The sequence below is a fragment of the Priapulus caudatus genome, unplaced genomic scaffold (assembly GCF_000485595.1).
Source record: "Priapulus caudatus unplaced genomic scaffold, Priapulus_caudatus-5.0.1 Scaffold1525, whole genome shotgun sequence".
Lineage (NCBI taxonomy): Eukaryota > Metazoa > Priapulida > Priapulimorpha > Priapulimorphida > Priapulidae > Priapulus > Priapulus caudatus.
Window position 1 is genome coordinate 77,681 of NW_014578586.1, and position 16,415 is coordinate 94,095.

At 43.4% G+C, this 16,415-nt stretch overlaps 1 protein-coding gene across 1 annotated transcript in view; it reads left to right on the forward strand.

Moving 5' to 3' along the window:
- The window catches only part of LOC106816907 (high-affinity choline transporter 1-like), a 16,906-nt gene extending 509 nt beyond the window's left edge, over window positions 1-16,397 (forward strand). Inside the window, exons 2-9 of the mRNA XM_014821550.1 lie at window positions 2,907-2,968; window positions 3,295-3,403; window positions 9,838-9,993; window positions 11,091-11,246; window positions 13,388-13,530; window positions 13,933-14,008; window positions 14,975-15,204; window positions 15,413-16,397. Coding sequence (XP_014677036.1) covers window positions 2,907-2,968; window positions 3,295-3,403; window positions 9,838-9,993; window positions 11,091-11,246; window positions 13,388-13,530; window positions 13,933-14,008; window positions 14,975-15,204; window positions 15,413-15,958 — 1,478 coding nt within the window. The 3' untranslated portion in view covers window positions 15,959-16,397. The remainder of the gene's footprint in view (window positions 1-2,906; window positions 2,969-3,294; window positions 3,404-9,837; window positions 9,994-11,090; window positions 11,247-13,387; window positions 13,531-13,932; window positions 14,009-14,974; window positions 15,205-15,412) is intronic.
- The last annotated feature ends 18 nt before the right edge of the window (window positions 16,398-16,415 follow it).

Below are 16,415 nucleotides of genomic sequence, written 5' to 3' on the forward strand. Positions count from 1 at the left end.
CAGATGGCGGCTATATCTGTTGTTCGACCAATATAGAATAAGAATACTTGATAGATCACACAGAGGATATACACGCAGTACTTAAATATGTAAACGAGTATACAATCCCGCAGAAGGAATTAGGGTGCGTTGTTTGTTGAAACTAAAATTTGATAAGCATAAGCTAAGAATATCAAGACACTTACCTCGGCTGGTTTTTGGCGATAACAACGACGCGCCGTAGCGCGCTCGTGTTAGCACATGTTTATCCTAACTGGAACTCAAGATGGGGGTTTGATCTCCTAGTAGTGTAATTTTTATAATTATTAAACGTTTATTGACAAAATTTTTAGAAAAAAAAACGTCGAAACTAAGCTTAGGATTATATTAAGATTTAAAAAGCAGGGAAGCTTGTTGTCGTGATTTTATTGCATTTATATAAAATATATGTGTGTGTGTGTGTGGTGCCCGCGCGGCGATTTATGTATTACTGGGCTGAAACTGTAGTTGCAATGTATTGTCAATTTTGTGATGAATGTTATATAAATAATATTGATTTATTATTGTTATTGATTATATGAAATTCATATTAACTATAATCCTTCTTTTTTATTGAAGATTATATTTTTTCTTAGTAAGGTTCTTAATTTTTATTTATCTGTCATAAAACTTATTGGTAAACAAAATTCTTAATTAGATAATGTTGTGATATGTAGTGATAATGAGTTACGAAGGATGCGTGTGAGGGCGGAAAGAATGGAGGGAGGGTGGGGATGCAGCGCATAAGATAATGGAGAGACGGAGGAGAGCGAGGATCTTTGTTTACTGATAGAAATGGTGATAGAAGTTGATAATACTGCAATAACAAGATTAAAGTAGATGTACTGAAGAGATGAACAATATAATATATATGTAGTTGTTGGTATCGTGTTTATTATATATATATAAATATAAACCGATACAAGCAATTATATTGGGATTATAATAATATTATAATTTTGTATGCAACAACAATACAATAAATGCTAATTATTATATATATATATATATATATAATATATTATAAAATGACAATTATATTGGCTGGATTATAAATTATTATAAATTTTTATGCAACACAATCAGATAAAATGGCTAATATATATACGTATTCGCCTCGAATAAAGGGCCGGCGTTTATTGTCTTTCGTCACACCTAGGACCGGGCTATTCAAGATGCTTTATTCAGGAGGGGGTTGTTTTTGTTTTACTGGGGCATGCTAGCCGTATTGAATTTATTTTCCTCGATAATATATGACTAGAGACAGGCCTGTTATTTCGTGCAATTCTGGCAACACTTTGTTTTGTTTGTGTTTTTTCACGAAGATTTTGTTTTACTCTGGGCGAGATTCGACCTGCTTGGTTATCAAAACCATGAAAGTAATTAATACGCGTACAAACTGTATAGGTATATAGCTATCACCTCCCGTGGACTATTCCGGCCGGGTTTATTCTTTAGGGAGCAGTAGCCTCTAAGGATTTTACTGCATACAGCTGTACTTACTGTCTAAAATCGTCTATCCGGCCACATTTATTTGTTACAGATTAACCTAATTTAACTGTTATAATTAATTAGACATCACACTAGAAATTTGACCGGCGTCATGACCCCTAGCGTACGGTGCTGCCACGCCGAAAAAGTTAGGCGTATTTGACAATTTATTTTGCCGTTCTACGACCGAGGGCTATATCAGCAAAGTGGCAATTATGTTTTATAATGCTATTACTACCGAACGATATTAGATTTTCCTACGGCAAATTTACTAATATTATAACTGGAAACTATTATGTCGTTTATAAGATATTACATTCCGTTTTGCTTTAAACGAATAATAAGAACACCCTCGGTTGTAGCCTTGCTGGAAGAGTGGTTTGCGGCCATATCAGATTGTGCGCTTTGAGTGGGCTAAACGTCGTTGTAATCAACTGTAGTGCGTTTAGTGTTTAAAAATTTTTTTTTAAATATTTTAATGGTGATTGAACCATTGAAAACTTTTTATGTGGCGCGAATTATACGCTTAATTAGGCTGAAATCGCCTAGAGACATATGAGTAAACTCTCTTGACGTTTTTACGCCCACCCCCGGCCTTAATCAACGACTGGCCTTTGATTCGCAAGGCTATTGTTCGAGGGAATACGGTATATATATATATACTATATATATCTATTATATATATTAATCGTGGCATTAGCCAGTAATATCTGGAGGCTCCTGTAAAGGTTATTCTAGTTTAATTACTGTATTAGAATGTAAATTGGAAACGATTTTTCCGCGGTTATGGACTATCGACTTAAACGCTACGTTGCTGCTACATACATTGAGTAAAATCCTACGCAATGTTTTTCGTGGTAATCATATAGGGTAGTAGGGCCTGCGATGATTTGCATGACGTGTACTTTTTACGGTTTCAAGAACCCAACCAGCGTTAGAGATTAGGCTAAAGGGGTGATTTTATAATGCACACATTTATTATAGGGTCATTTAATTTTATGACGCCATTTTCTATCAAAATCTATTAGAGGTTGCTCTACCGCCCTTTCTTGGCTTGATGGCTTGAAGTCACATGCTTGAGTCAGCATTTACGCGTTGTTATATTTCTACTCTTTCGTGTCGCGGCCTGCATCTCTTAGAGGCGATCATTGTCGTTAACGACGCGGCGTTGGAAACGTAACCCATGCTGTAATTTTCTCCTCTTTGTAATTATGCAAGGGGTGTAGGCTTTGGTAGCATCGCAGTACGTCGTAGTCAGGCCGTAAGATGCGCGCGTGAAATGCAGCATGAGCGAGAGTGAGCCACACCAGCGCTATATACAGGCCCTCGAGAGAGTGTGGAAGGGACGTTGCCCAGTCTTCAGTGTTGTATGGGTTTTGTAAAATAATGGGTTTCAGAATTGAATCAGGTCTTCCCCGCACAGGCGCAGGATACCGACGGCATAGGCGAGAATCAGCGCGTAGGTATTGCCTAACGGAATGTAGAGGCGCCGCCACACAGCTGCGCGAACCCATGACGTAAACGAGGTCGGAGGGCGAGGTGAAACAGGCGGGTAAATAGAATCGACGCTCAGTCCGATTGCCATGGCTAACACGGCAGCGATCTATTGACTCCACGCCCGTACAAGCCGACGGCGCGGGAAGCTGAAATAAAGAATTAAAGGGCAGTCAGCGTATACGACGAAAGACAAATATTTTTCAATACGCTCTTGCTTTTTGGGCAGCCATTTTGATTCCTGACGAAAGCAAGTCAGCGTCTGACAGAATGAGGTGCTATTTACTACAGCACGTAGGGGGTCTACAGGCAAGTATAACGCTGAAGTATCGGCTAAAGAGGTCAGAAACGATAAAGAGACAAGGATTTGCTTACATCGCGTTTCGTTATGGCAACACAGGTGACGCTGACGATGTTGTTTGGCGAAGAGCGACGCGACGCTGAGAACAGGAATGAGCTCCTGCTGAAAGAATGACGGCGGCAGGACCGGCTTCCAGGCCGAAGATGAACCCCCCGCGGGGGGTGAGGTATTGCATGAGCGATGGGCAGGATGAGGCTTTTTTGTCGGCGTCGGATGCGGTATTTTCTGCGTCGGATAGGATCGTTGGTTCCAGTCTATGTGAGAGTGTGTATACTGATATACAGGTGATATTTACATTTTCTATAGAGCCTCGAACGAAGAACGTGTTACGTTCGTGTACATACACACACGTCCACACGTTACCAACGTACAGCACAACAACACACACACACACACCCTCAACAGCCACACACACACCAACACACACACCACGACACACACACAGCACTACACACCGACAGACACACAACACAAAACGAGACGACACACACACACCACACACACACCACACACACACCCACAAACATCGATACGGCGCGCGGGCAGGGCGCGCGGCGACAACACCACACACTATATAGTACCTATATCTACACCACACCCACAGCCGCGCGACACGACGGATGTGACGGCCACAGAAGCCAGCGAACGCTTTCAAACACGTATGATGTTAAGCATCACTATTCGTCTTACATCCGTTACTTTCATTCGTCGACCTGTCGGATTATCAGCTGTCTGTCATGATTACCTGTCGCTCCAGCGATAGCTCCGATGAGTATCGAAGGGATGCTCATGAATAACGCTCCGTGCACCAATGAATGACAGCACCATCGCCGTGTTGGCAGTCCTAGACGCCAGCACGCGTTTGGAAGTACACCTGGCGAGCCAAATCAACAGGCACGTTTTAAAATTATGCAAACGTTCGCCAGCGCGGTGTCACCCAAGTCTTTACTTGGCGATTGTAATGGAATAAGCGACAGCAAACGGATGCATTCATGGAGATGAGCGGCGAATATGTAAGGAGAGATACGAAATTCTTTACTATTAATACGTGAATATGTAGCTCTAAATGTATGGTCATTTGCTCTGGGCCCACATATCGTCACTAGCTCTCCTATGTAGCACTTGCTGCGCCAGCAGGCTTCATCTAGCCGTCCTGTGTTAGTCTTTTGCTCCGATCAGTCTTGCGTTTTGGACAGAGATATTCTAAATTAGTAAAATGTGCACCTATTTCCACGCGACACTTGCTGTACTTATTAAGCGTAAATAGTTTAACAACAATGGCATAACACTGCCGATGGAATGCGGCCGAATATGAGATGAAGTGGCGTAGTCACGCCCATCGCACCGCATTTCCACTCCGCGTTCGTACGCAGGAGGTAGGCGGGGTTATGCCGCAGTCACGGCGATGGCTTGACACGCGGATGCGTCTGGCAACGGTGATGAGTTAACGACGAGGCGATGAAACGCACATAAATACATTAGTCACTCTCTCTTTCTCTCTCTCGGCTCTGCTCTTCATCGTGCTCTTCATCCATCTAGTCTCTTCTGCTCTATGCTCTCTCTCTCTGTCTCGCTCGGCCCTCTCTCCCTCTCACACACATGCATGCACACACGCACACACACACGCACGCACGCACACACGCGCGAGCGCAGTACACAAGCTGCACATTGTCCGACGCGCTCACAACAGACACCACACCCACTCACACACCTACAAACACCCACTCACACACCTACAAACACCCACTCACACACCTACAAACACCCACTCACACACCTACAGCACACCACAACACAGTGGGAGTCCTACAAGGACATGCTTTACCTTCGCTTAGCTGAAATGGTTAATCAACGCTATTAAGAATCCGAAGAAAGTTCACATATATAATATATATAATTATAATGTATGTAAGGTAACAATGTAATGTAATAGTATGTAATGTAATGTAATGTAATGTAATGTAATGTAATGTAATGAAATGTAATGTAATGAAATGTAATGTATGTAATGTAATTTAATGGCAATGTATGAAATGCATGTCTGTATGAATTTGTAATGTAACGGCAATAACAGTGATGTGGATTAATGTTTTATAACGTGATGTGATGCTAGATGTAATGTAAAGTTATATAATGCGCATATCATAGTGATAGTCTATTTATCGAACCGATTATTTGCAGCAAATAATTCTGCCCAGCACCGGCGCGGATGAAAGCATGCAGATTAGCTGGACAAACGTCTGTGTGGCGACGAGTAGCGTCGCGAGAAGAGTGTAGAATATGGGATGGCAGGCCGATATGATGCGGAAAGCGCTGATACCAGGCTCAGTATAACCGGGAGTGTTGCACGTGTGATAGGGCAATAACACAGAGAAATGTCATTGCAATAGCCTGGGCAACTTCATCTGTTTAATATTCATTTGAGAGTATTTTTTCTTCTTGATTAGTCTTAGCGCATATTCATTATTTTGAATCTCCAGGACACCAAAGCGAAGTAAAAGTTAAATGAACTAAGGAAATCCAGCTATATACGTAGTATCAAAATCTGTCAAATAGTCCTTGTGATTTGAATAAATGGATTTTTTATGAAAGCAAAAATATCGCTTACAGTGGGTTTACGCTATCAACTTTCTGATGAAATGTTGACGAGTTGGATAAATTTGTGCAAATAATGCGACGCGATATGTCGGAGTGTTTTAAACGTACGTTTAACGATCAACAGTTAAGATCAACTATTTTTTCAGATTAAAACATCGTTCTAGTTTTTCGAATTTTTGGTCACTTGCTTGGCCACTCCAGCACTCAGCACTGATTTGCTCGATAATAGCAATCAAGGTGTTGTCAGCCTCCACGATGGGAGAGTATGGTGCGCGCGCGTTTTTTGGTATGAGCGCCACACTTGGCGCGAATTTATTACGTGGCAAAATATGCGTATCACGTGCGCCTCGCGACAAGCGGGTAGCAGTGTTTGAACGTTTGCCGCTGATTTGTCGGTTCGATAATGTAAAAATTAAACATCTGAAAGATTGGTAGAAGATATTATATGGAGCATTGTCTACATACATTGTAGGTGTTGCGCAAGCACTTCCTGTTAGGGTGATCGTAGTAACTTCGAGTTAGTTACGCTTGGGTTTAACCTGATCGAAAAGTCGGCGAGTTGATATTTAAAGTAAATTTTTACTGTGAGGCGAATAATCTAGTTAACATTTCATGATGGGATTTTTCTCCGGCTCACGCTAGTTCGAGAGCTGTTGCGACGAAATTAGTTGTTTTTTTGGGTTGAAACGATTTAAGTGAATGGGGGGTATTTGGGGGTTACATTGTCTCGTCGTGTCGGTAAGTCATTTGATATATCATTTTTTTTCCCTCTTATACAAAGATGGTTAACACATGCCGAGGGCAGTCAGGCCCTTTTCTTTCCCGCGCGGACAAATAACAATATTCGGTCAAGTTAATTAATTGGCTCCACCGAGATGGCTTGAGTATGGGATGCCGACTAGAAAAGTTCCCGCCGAGTAGAGCGGGTATGAAGAGCAGACAGCGCTGATTCTACCATACTTGATGCAGAGTGGATCCAGCATGGTCACAGTACGGCAGCGCTGTGCATCTTTTTGGCAAAGGAAGGGCCGCCTGCCCGTACACGCGAGTTTATATAGTAATGACGCGTCGCGCTGCGAACACCACTACGAATACACAGGACAGCCCGGACACATCAACACACCCTGCGCGCGCGCGAGCTAGACTCACGCACGACACCACGCGCGCGCAGAGGCGCCACCACACACCCATGCATGCAAGCGGCAAAGAAACACGGAGTGCGGATCGCACGCACGGGCGCATCACACGGCAAAAAACAACGCTCACACGCACGGCACGCACGGCGCACATGCACGCGCAAACTCGCACGCAGCGGCGCACGACGCGCGCGCAACATACACACACTTTACGGCGCACACAATCTGTATATCACATAACGGAACACGCAGCCCCAACAGCCAACACAACGGACACCAACAGTGCGTCGGCACACACCACACCCCACGTCCCCACACCACACCACTACACCCACCAACAACCACACAGCACGGCGGCGCGCGACAAGAACGCACGCGCTCAGCGAAGCACGCACGGCGCGCACAACCCACACGCGCTCACAAGCCGCATAGGCTTAGATTTACAACTATTCTTGAAAAATGCCTAAATATCCTTACCGGAATATCTTGCCAATAAATTCTCAGTAAGTATTTCAGTTTTCTTTTTATATCCGCAAATATTTTCTAATATTCAGTTATTTAAGTAATGTACTTTTAAACATATTTTTATTTTGTGCGAAAAAAATTTATACAGAATTATATTTATGAAATTTATAAAAAAATTAAAATAATATAATTAAAAGAAATTTTCACGAAAAAGACAACTCATCTTAATATTCTTATATTTGAGAAATTAGTGTTTTATCTTCTTAATATCAAGGAATTTTCTAAATTCTAGTATTTTTCTATAATATCCGAAACTTTAATATCTAAAAAGATATCCGGATATTTGTATCTAAGCCTAAGCACGCACGAGCGCACAAACACTCATCCAACTCAATCACATCAAATGTTTCTATTCACTCCGCATGGTATTACCCTTTGCATTCCGACCGATGCCATCGACAGTGACAGGTACAGGTGTAATTAGTAATACAGGTTTTAGTGGTTCTCTTACCAATAATCAAGCTGGTCGCATAGCCAAACGGGGCCTCAGCCCATATCAGTCCTTTCTTATACACAATCTCGGCTGTTCCGTTTATATATCCTCCACCCACCACGTTGCTGAAAACAGTGAACAATAGTAGGCCTACACGTCATTATAACCATCCAAAATGACCGTCAACATTGACCAAAATAGAAATCGCGCCCTTTTCAACCACGACGTCGCCATTCATTATGTCTGCAGATACTGCAAAGTCCCTTGAGGAATGTGCGACGTCTTGGTTTGGGCAGGATTAACGCGATTACAGGATTAACGCGATTACAGGATTAACAGGATTACAGGATAACAGGATTACAGGATAACAGGATTACAGGATAACAGGATTACAGGATTAACAGGAGTTACGCGATTGACTTGAGTTGAATGAACAGATGCAACACAATATATTACCAGGACCCGATAAACTACATGTTATTTTTATTTACTTTATATGATTTTACTAATTATCTTACTAATTACTGATATAATTATTATTTATTTAATATATATAAATTATATAAAAAATATGTTATATATATATAACATTTTATTTATTATAGATATATTATATTTATAAATGCCTATATAAATTTATTATTATATATAATTACTATTATACTATACATATTACTATCACTTCTACATTTTACACGGTATTGGTAATAGCTAATTGCAGTTTAAGCTGGAACTATTCACGTGAAATTCAAGGCAATGCTGTCGAATTGTTACACGACGTTGCTACCGCGAACAGCTGCTTATGAATGCGCTCTTACGTCTATCATTCTTTCCCTCTCTATTTATCTTTCTCACGTACTCTCCCACCCTTTTATCTCCCCTCTTTTATATATACAGCCCTTAATATTTACTATGGATATAATATAAGTATATATATATTATATATATTATTATATATATATATATGAAGAGCTAAGTAACAATCTATAGCTAAATATAATAAATAGTATATTATTAGGCTCTTTATATATATTATTATATATATATATATATGTGTGGTGTGTGTGTGTGTGCTGTGTGTGTGTGTGTGTGTGTGTGTGTGTGTGTGTGTGTTGGTGTGTGTGTGTGTGTGTGCTGTGTACTGTGTGTATTGAGTGTTGTGTGGTGTTGTGTTCGTGTGTGGTGTGTGTATGTGTGTGGCTGTGTGTGTGTAGTGTGTGTGTGTGTGTGTGTGTGTGTTTGTGGTGTGATGTGTGTGTGGTGTGTGTGTGTTTGAGTGTGCGGGTTTGTGTGGGGTGTGTGTGTAGTGTGTGTGTGTGTGTGTGTGTGTGTGTGTGTGTGTGTGTGTGTGTGTGTGTGTGTGTGTGTGTGTGTGTGTGTGTGTGTGTGTGTGTGTGTGTGTGTGTGTGTGTGTGTGTGTGTGTTCGCGTTTATGTGATATATACAGAGTGTGTGCGTAAGTGTGTGTATGTGTGCGCGTGCGTGCGTGTGCGCGCGTGCGTGCGATTGTGCGTGCGTGCATGTGCGCGCGTGCGGGCGTGCGTGTGAGCGCGTGTGCGTGTGAGCGCGTGCGTGCGTGCGAGCGTGTGTGTGTTGTGCGCGCGTGCATGCATGTGGGTGTGTGTGTGTGTGCGCGCGCGCGCGTGTGTGTGCGTGCGTGTGAGTGTGCTCGCGCGCGCGCGTGTGTGTGTGTGTGTGTGCGGGCGTGTGTGTCTGTGTATCTGTGTGTGTGTGCGCGCGCGCGTGCATGTACTAGTATAAACGTGGCGTGGTTACTGCAGGCGGGCTCTTCTTTGCCAAAAAGATGCACAGCGCTGGGTACGTGACCATGCTGGATCCACTCTGCATCAAGTATGGTAGAATCATGGCTGGTCTGCTCTTCATACCGGCTCTACTCGGGGAACTTTTCTGGTCGGCAGCCATACTCAAGGCACTCGGTGAGCATTAATTTAACGTGAAGCGAATATTGTGTGATGTTGTGCGGCGGAAAGAAGGTGCCTGACTGCTCGGATTTGTTTTAACCATCTTTGTATAAGAGGGAAAGAAAATGAATATCAAAATTTACTTACCGACACGACTAGACATATGTAACCTTCACTTAGAGGTTTCAACGCCAAAAAAACAACAATTCGTCGCAACAGCTCTCGGAACGTACGTAGCCGGAGAAAAAATCGCATTCATGAAAGTGTTAACTAATTATTTCGCCTCACAGTAAAATTTACTTTAAAGTTGATCAACTCGCCGACTTTTCGATAGGTAAACCCAGCTTAACTAACCGGAAGTACTAACGATCACCCTAACAGGAAGTGCTTGGCGCACACCGACAATGGTATGGTAGACAATGCTGCCATTATACGTTCTACCAATCTTTCAGATGTTTAATTTTTTTACATTATCGACCGCAATCGAGTCGGCAAACGTTTCAACATTGTACCCGCTGTGTGCGCGGAGGGCGACGTGGATACGCATTTTTGCACGTAATAATTCGCGCCAGTGTGGCGCTGATACCAAAAACGCGCGCGCAGATACTCTCCCCATGGGTGGAGTGACACACCTTCTGATTGCTATTATCGGAGTGGCTGAGTGGCTGAGTGGCAAGAAGTTGACCAAAAGTTGGAAAAATAGAACATGTTTTAATCTGAAAAATAGTTGATCTTAACTTGTTGATCGTTAACTGTTACGTTTACACTTCCGACATTCGGTCGATTAGTTGACAAATTTATCCAACTCGTCAACATTTCATCAGAAAGTTGATAGCGTAAACCCAGCTTTAAGGATTATTTTTGTTTCATAAAAAATCCATTTATTCTAAATCACAAGGACTATTTACAGGATTTTGATACTACGTATATAGCCTGTGTTCTCTTAGTGCATTTAACTTTTACTTCGCTTTGGTTTCCTGTAGATTTCAATAATAATTGAATTATGGGTAAGACTAATCATAGAAGAAAATTACTCTCAAATTGAATATTAAACAGATGAAGTTGTTCCAGGGCTTTGCAATGACATTTCTCTGTGTTATTGCGATGCACAGGTGCAACACTCGCCGTTATACTGAGCCTGGATCAGCGCGTTTCCGTCATCATATCGGCCTGCATCGCCATATTCTACACGTTCTTCGGCGGACTGTACTCTGTCGCCTACACAGACGTTGTCCAGCTAATCTGCATGTTCATCGGGCTGGTGTGTGGCAGAATTATTGTGGCATAATAATCGGTTCGATAAATAGACTATTGCACTATGATATTGCGCATTATATAACGTTACATTACATTAGATCACATACGTTATAAAACATTACATCACATCACGTTGTATTGCGTTACATTACATTGCATTACAGTACATTTCATTTCATTACATTGCATTAAATTACATTACATTACATTACATTACATTACATTACATTACATTACATTACATTACATTACATTACATTACATTACATTACATTACATTGTTACCTTACATTACATTATATTATATTATATTATATGATGTGTAACTTTCTTCGGATTCTTAATAGCTTTGAAACCATTTCAGTAGCAAGGGAGAATGCATGTCCTTGTAGGACTTCCACTGTGTGTGTGGGCGACAGACGCACAATGCATGCCCGATTCTACAAGGCGGGCATCTCGACTACGTCAGATGACGTCAAAGGGTGGGCTTTAACTTGTGCTCGCCAATAGAGTGTGGGTCGATTGCGTAGTGAATCATTTGTAAAATCAAGATGCATAGAAACTAACTAATCTAGCCTACTGCCAACTACCTCGTCCGTCTGTGTTGTGCGCTACTTGACCTCGATGTAAACGCACCCGCTATCTCCATCACACCTGTTTACGAAAGTCTGTGCTTTTCCCTGCAAGTCAGTCTCCACTTGGCATGCCCATACACTCACAAGTGCGATGTTACTCAATTTAGAGAAGTTACATAATCGCTATGGCCAACCTTTTAAAAAATGGTGAATGATTCCGCATCGATGTCAGAGCCTGAAACGCCCATAACAAGCATCTGCTATGCGATAAGAAGTGCAAGCCAGTGCTGTATAAGATGTGTGTCGCCATAGCGGCTCTTCCTCCTCAGCTGAAGGAACAGTTCGATAAATTGTAAAGGATACCATATTGGTTTATAGCTTTTGACGTGTCTGAAAACAAAGTTATATCGAGCATTAATTAAGACGTGAATGGGCCAGCAACATCGTTGCAGATGGTTGATGTTAGAGTTATCGATCGATTACACTCAGTGTATATCTAAAATACTGTCCATAAACACGGTGTTGGTTAGCCTGACCAAGCTGCGAGCACCAAGCGTCAATTCATCTTGTCAATATACAACATCGTCAATGCCATTGTGCATGTGTATGTACGACATGAGCACGTCCACTCCAGTAGACAGAGTCACGAGCTGCCCTGCGTCTATGTATAAGTTGAATACAAGTCCCCGCATAGCGACCAGGCGCTCAGTCTAACGTCTACGCGTGACTCTGTGGTGGTGTGTGTGTCAGGTGAACGCGAGGGTATGTCCGGTGTAGTGTAACCCTGTTAGTCCCAGAATGTGTCTGTCACGTACAACGGCCGTGAAACACTCCGTACGCTCGCGCACGTGTGTGCGTGAGGGATGGTATCAGGCAACGTCTTCAGACAGAGTGCGAGATGTTCGTTGGATGTATAAATCGTGCATCGATGATGGCGCGTCGTTAATGTCTTCAGAGTAAAGAGGAAGCTCCCATCATTTCGTAGTGCAACAACTATTTGCAAGACAGAATAGATAACGACTCATCTCATTTTATGCCGTGCTGTGCGAAGCTCGTGACAGCAGGCCTTCAAATTGCAATATGAGATGCTGCCACCTTCCAAACCAAATTTAATCGTGTCGGCGACAGATGCGATCAGTAGAAATCTGCGTCGCGCGCGAAGCACTGCAGCGACCGAATGACGCAGCAGCGCGCGCAGGAACAGTAAGAGCGAGATGCACAGCTGTTACATGAACAATTAGACTTGAGACGAGAGAGACAGGTATAATGACGAGTAAGAAATTATTACGATTTTAAGGAAACATCACTTCTTCTAACCAAAAGGTTATAGGACTCTTTGAGAAATTTCCACTGTGACATAACAGAGAGCACTGTAGGCCCATATCATCCAGGCCTGCGATCTATAGATTCTGACTGAGCAAACCACACGCAGAGAAAAATTGCGATTTCGATGACACAGTGAGTAACACGTTAAAATCAGATATATAAGTCCATAAGTGTGTTCTTAATATCTCCGTGCCTGCTTATTATCGAATACCGCGTTTCTAAAATAGCCGATTTGAACGCTTACTGCACAGGCACTCTCTGGCGGCACTCGGCAAGCATCGCCGTGACTGCGGCAAACCCCGCTACCTCCTGGTACGGAACGCTGGAGTGGAAATGGGCGGGCGTATGGGTGGACTACGCACTTCATCTCATATTCGGTGGCATTCCATGGCAGGTGTGTTATGTGCCATTGTGTTAAACTATTTACGCGTTATAAGTACAGGCAAGTGTCGGTTAGAAATAGTTGACATTGTTTACTAATTAGAATTTGGCTCTGTCCTAAAAACTGCAAGACTGATGCGGAGCAAAAGACTACACAGACGGGGCTAGAGTGAAGCCTGTGGCGCAGCGAAGTGCTACATAGGTAGAGCTAGTGTGACGTATGTGGCAGAGCAAATGACCATACATTTAGAGCTACATATTCACGTATTAATAGTAAAGAATTGGTATCTCTCGGTTACATATCGCTCATCTCCATGAATGGTCCGTTTGCTGTCGCTATTCCATACAATTCCAAGTAAACTTGGTGACACGCGCGTGGAACGTTTGCATAATTTTAACGTGCCTGTGATTCTAGGCCTCGCAGCCGTGTACTTCCAACGCGCTGCGGGGCTCTAGGACTGCCAACACGGGCGATGCTGCTGTCATCATTGGTGCCAGCAGCGGAGCCCCGTTATTCAATGAGCAATCCCGCGTTTCGGAGTGGTAAACATCGAGTCGTGAGCTATCTCGACGGCTGACACCTTCAAATACATGGACACGTACAGCTAACATTGATCGACAGTTAGTCGTCAGCACTCTATAAATCGAAAGATAAAACGTTTTATTCGTATCAGGCACCATATCAGTCGTCAGAATGCCCTTATTAATCCTCACTAGCGTTGATATAGAAAAGTCGGTCTTCCGTCGCTGTTGTTCTTGTGTGCCCATTGTACGCTGCTTTGTCTGTGGCTCGCTGGCGCAATTTCAGACACGTTAGTGATCGTGCTGTGCCTACCCATTGTATGTCGTGTATATGCATACCGACATAGTTACATACGATGACCTGAGGTCATATGGAGTCTGTTAGATTATAGTGCCGCGAATCAGCATGTTGTCGTGCCCTATACCTTAATTAAGGATGAATGCTTCCCCCTCTTTTTACACCTCTTGACCTTTGACCTTTAACCCCCAGTTCGAACATCCCAACCTCGTTTGTGGGAGCGGATCCCCGCGCGCCCAAGCGCACCGCGCGCCGCATCATCGCGCTGTGGATCCTGATGTGTGTACGTGTGTGGTGATGGCTCGTGGTGCTGTTGAAGATGTGTGCCCAACCTTTGTGCGTGCGAACAATCGGTGTGTGGTGTGTGGTGCTGTGTGTGTGTGTGTGCTGGGTGGGTGACTGATGTGTGTGTCGTCCGACGGACCGGTGTGGTGACGAGTGTGGTGTGTGTGGGTGTGTGCTGTGTGTGCTGTGTGTGTGTGTGTGTGTGTGTGTGTGTGTGTGTGATGATGTGTGCGTGTACGTGTGTACGTGTGTGTACGTGTGTGTATGTACACGAACGTAACACGTTCTTCGTTCGAGCGTGCTTATAGAAATATGTAAATATCATGTATATCGTATACACACTCTCACATAGACTGGAACGCAACGTCCTATCCGGGAGAAATACCGATTCCGGACGCCGACAAAAGCCTCATCTTGCCCATCGTCATGCAATACCTCACCCCCGCGTGGGTGTCATTCTTCGGCCTGGGAGCCGTGTCTGCCGCCGTCATGTCTTCAGCAGACTCATCCTGTCTCAGCGTCGCGTCGCTCTTCGCCAACAACATCGTCAGCGTCATCTGGGTTGCCATAACGAAACGCGATGTAAGCAAATCCTTGTCTCTTTATTGGTTTCTGCCTCTTTAGGAGTACTTTCAGGTTATAGCTTGGCCTTAGCGTGTGTAGTAAATGCACCTCATTCTGTCAGACGTGACTTGGCTTTCGTAGGAATCAAAATGCCAAAAAGCAAGAGCGTATTGAAAAAATATTGTCTTTCGTCGTATACGCTGACTGCCCTTTATTTTGATTTCAGCTTCCCGCGGTCGGCTTGGTGTGGACGGTGCGTGGAGGCATAGTCGCTGCCGGTGTGTTAGCCATGGCAATCGGACTGAGCGTCGATTCTATTTACGGCCTGTTTCACCTCTGCTCCGACCTCGTTTACGTCATGTTGTTCCCGCAGCTTGTGGCGGCGCTCTACATTCCGTTTAGCAATACCTACGGCTCGATTCTCGGCTATGCCGTCGGGCTATTCCTGCGCCTTGGTGGCGGGGAAGACCTGATCAATCTGAAACCCATTATTTTTTACCCGCATTACAACACTGAAGACGGGCAACTGTTTCCCTTCCACACTCTCTCGATGGGCGCTGGTATGATAGCGCTGGTGTTGGGCTCACTGCTGGCTCATGTGATTTTCACGCGCGGCATCTTACCGGCTGACTACGACGTACTGGGATGCTACCAGAAAGCTGACACGCTTGCATATTACAAAGAGGAGAAATTACAGATGGGTTACGTTTCCAACGGGTTGTTAACGACAGATGATCGGCCTGTCGGAGATGCAGGGGACACGAAAGAGTAGAATATAACAACGGTAAATGTGACTTCAAGCCATGTGACTTCAAGCCATTCAAGCCAAGAAAGGGGGTAGAGCCGCTCTAATAGATTTTTGATAGAAAATGTGCGTCATAAATTTAAATGACCCTATAATAAATGTGCATTATAAAATCACCCCTTTAGCCTAATCTCAACGCGTGGTTGGTTTCTTGAAACCGTAAAAAGTACACGTCATGGAAATCATCGCAGGCTACTACCCTATATGATTACAGCGAAAGGACATTGCGTAGTTGATTTCACTCAGATGTATGTAGAGCAACGTAGGTTTAAGTCGATAGTCGATAACGGGAAAAATCGTTTCCAATTATACATCTAATACAGTAATTAACAGGAATAACCTTCACAGGGAGCCTCCAGATAGTACTTGGTATCACGTTTATATATATATATATATATATATAGATATATATATATATACGTAC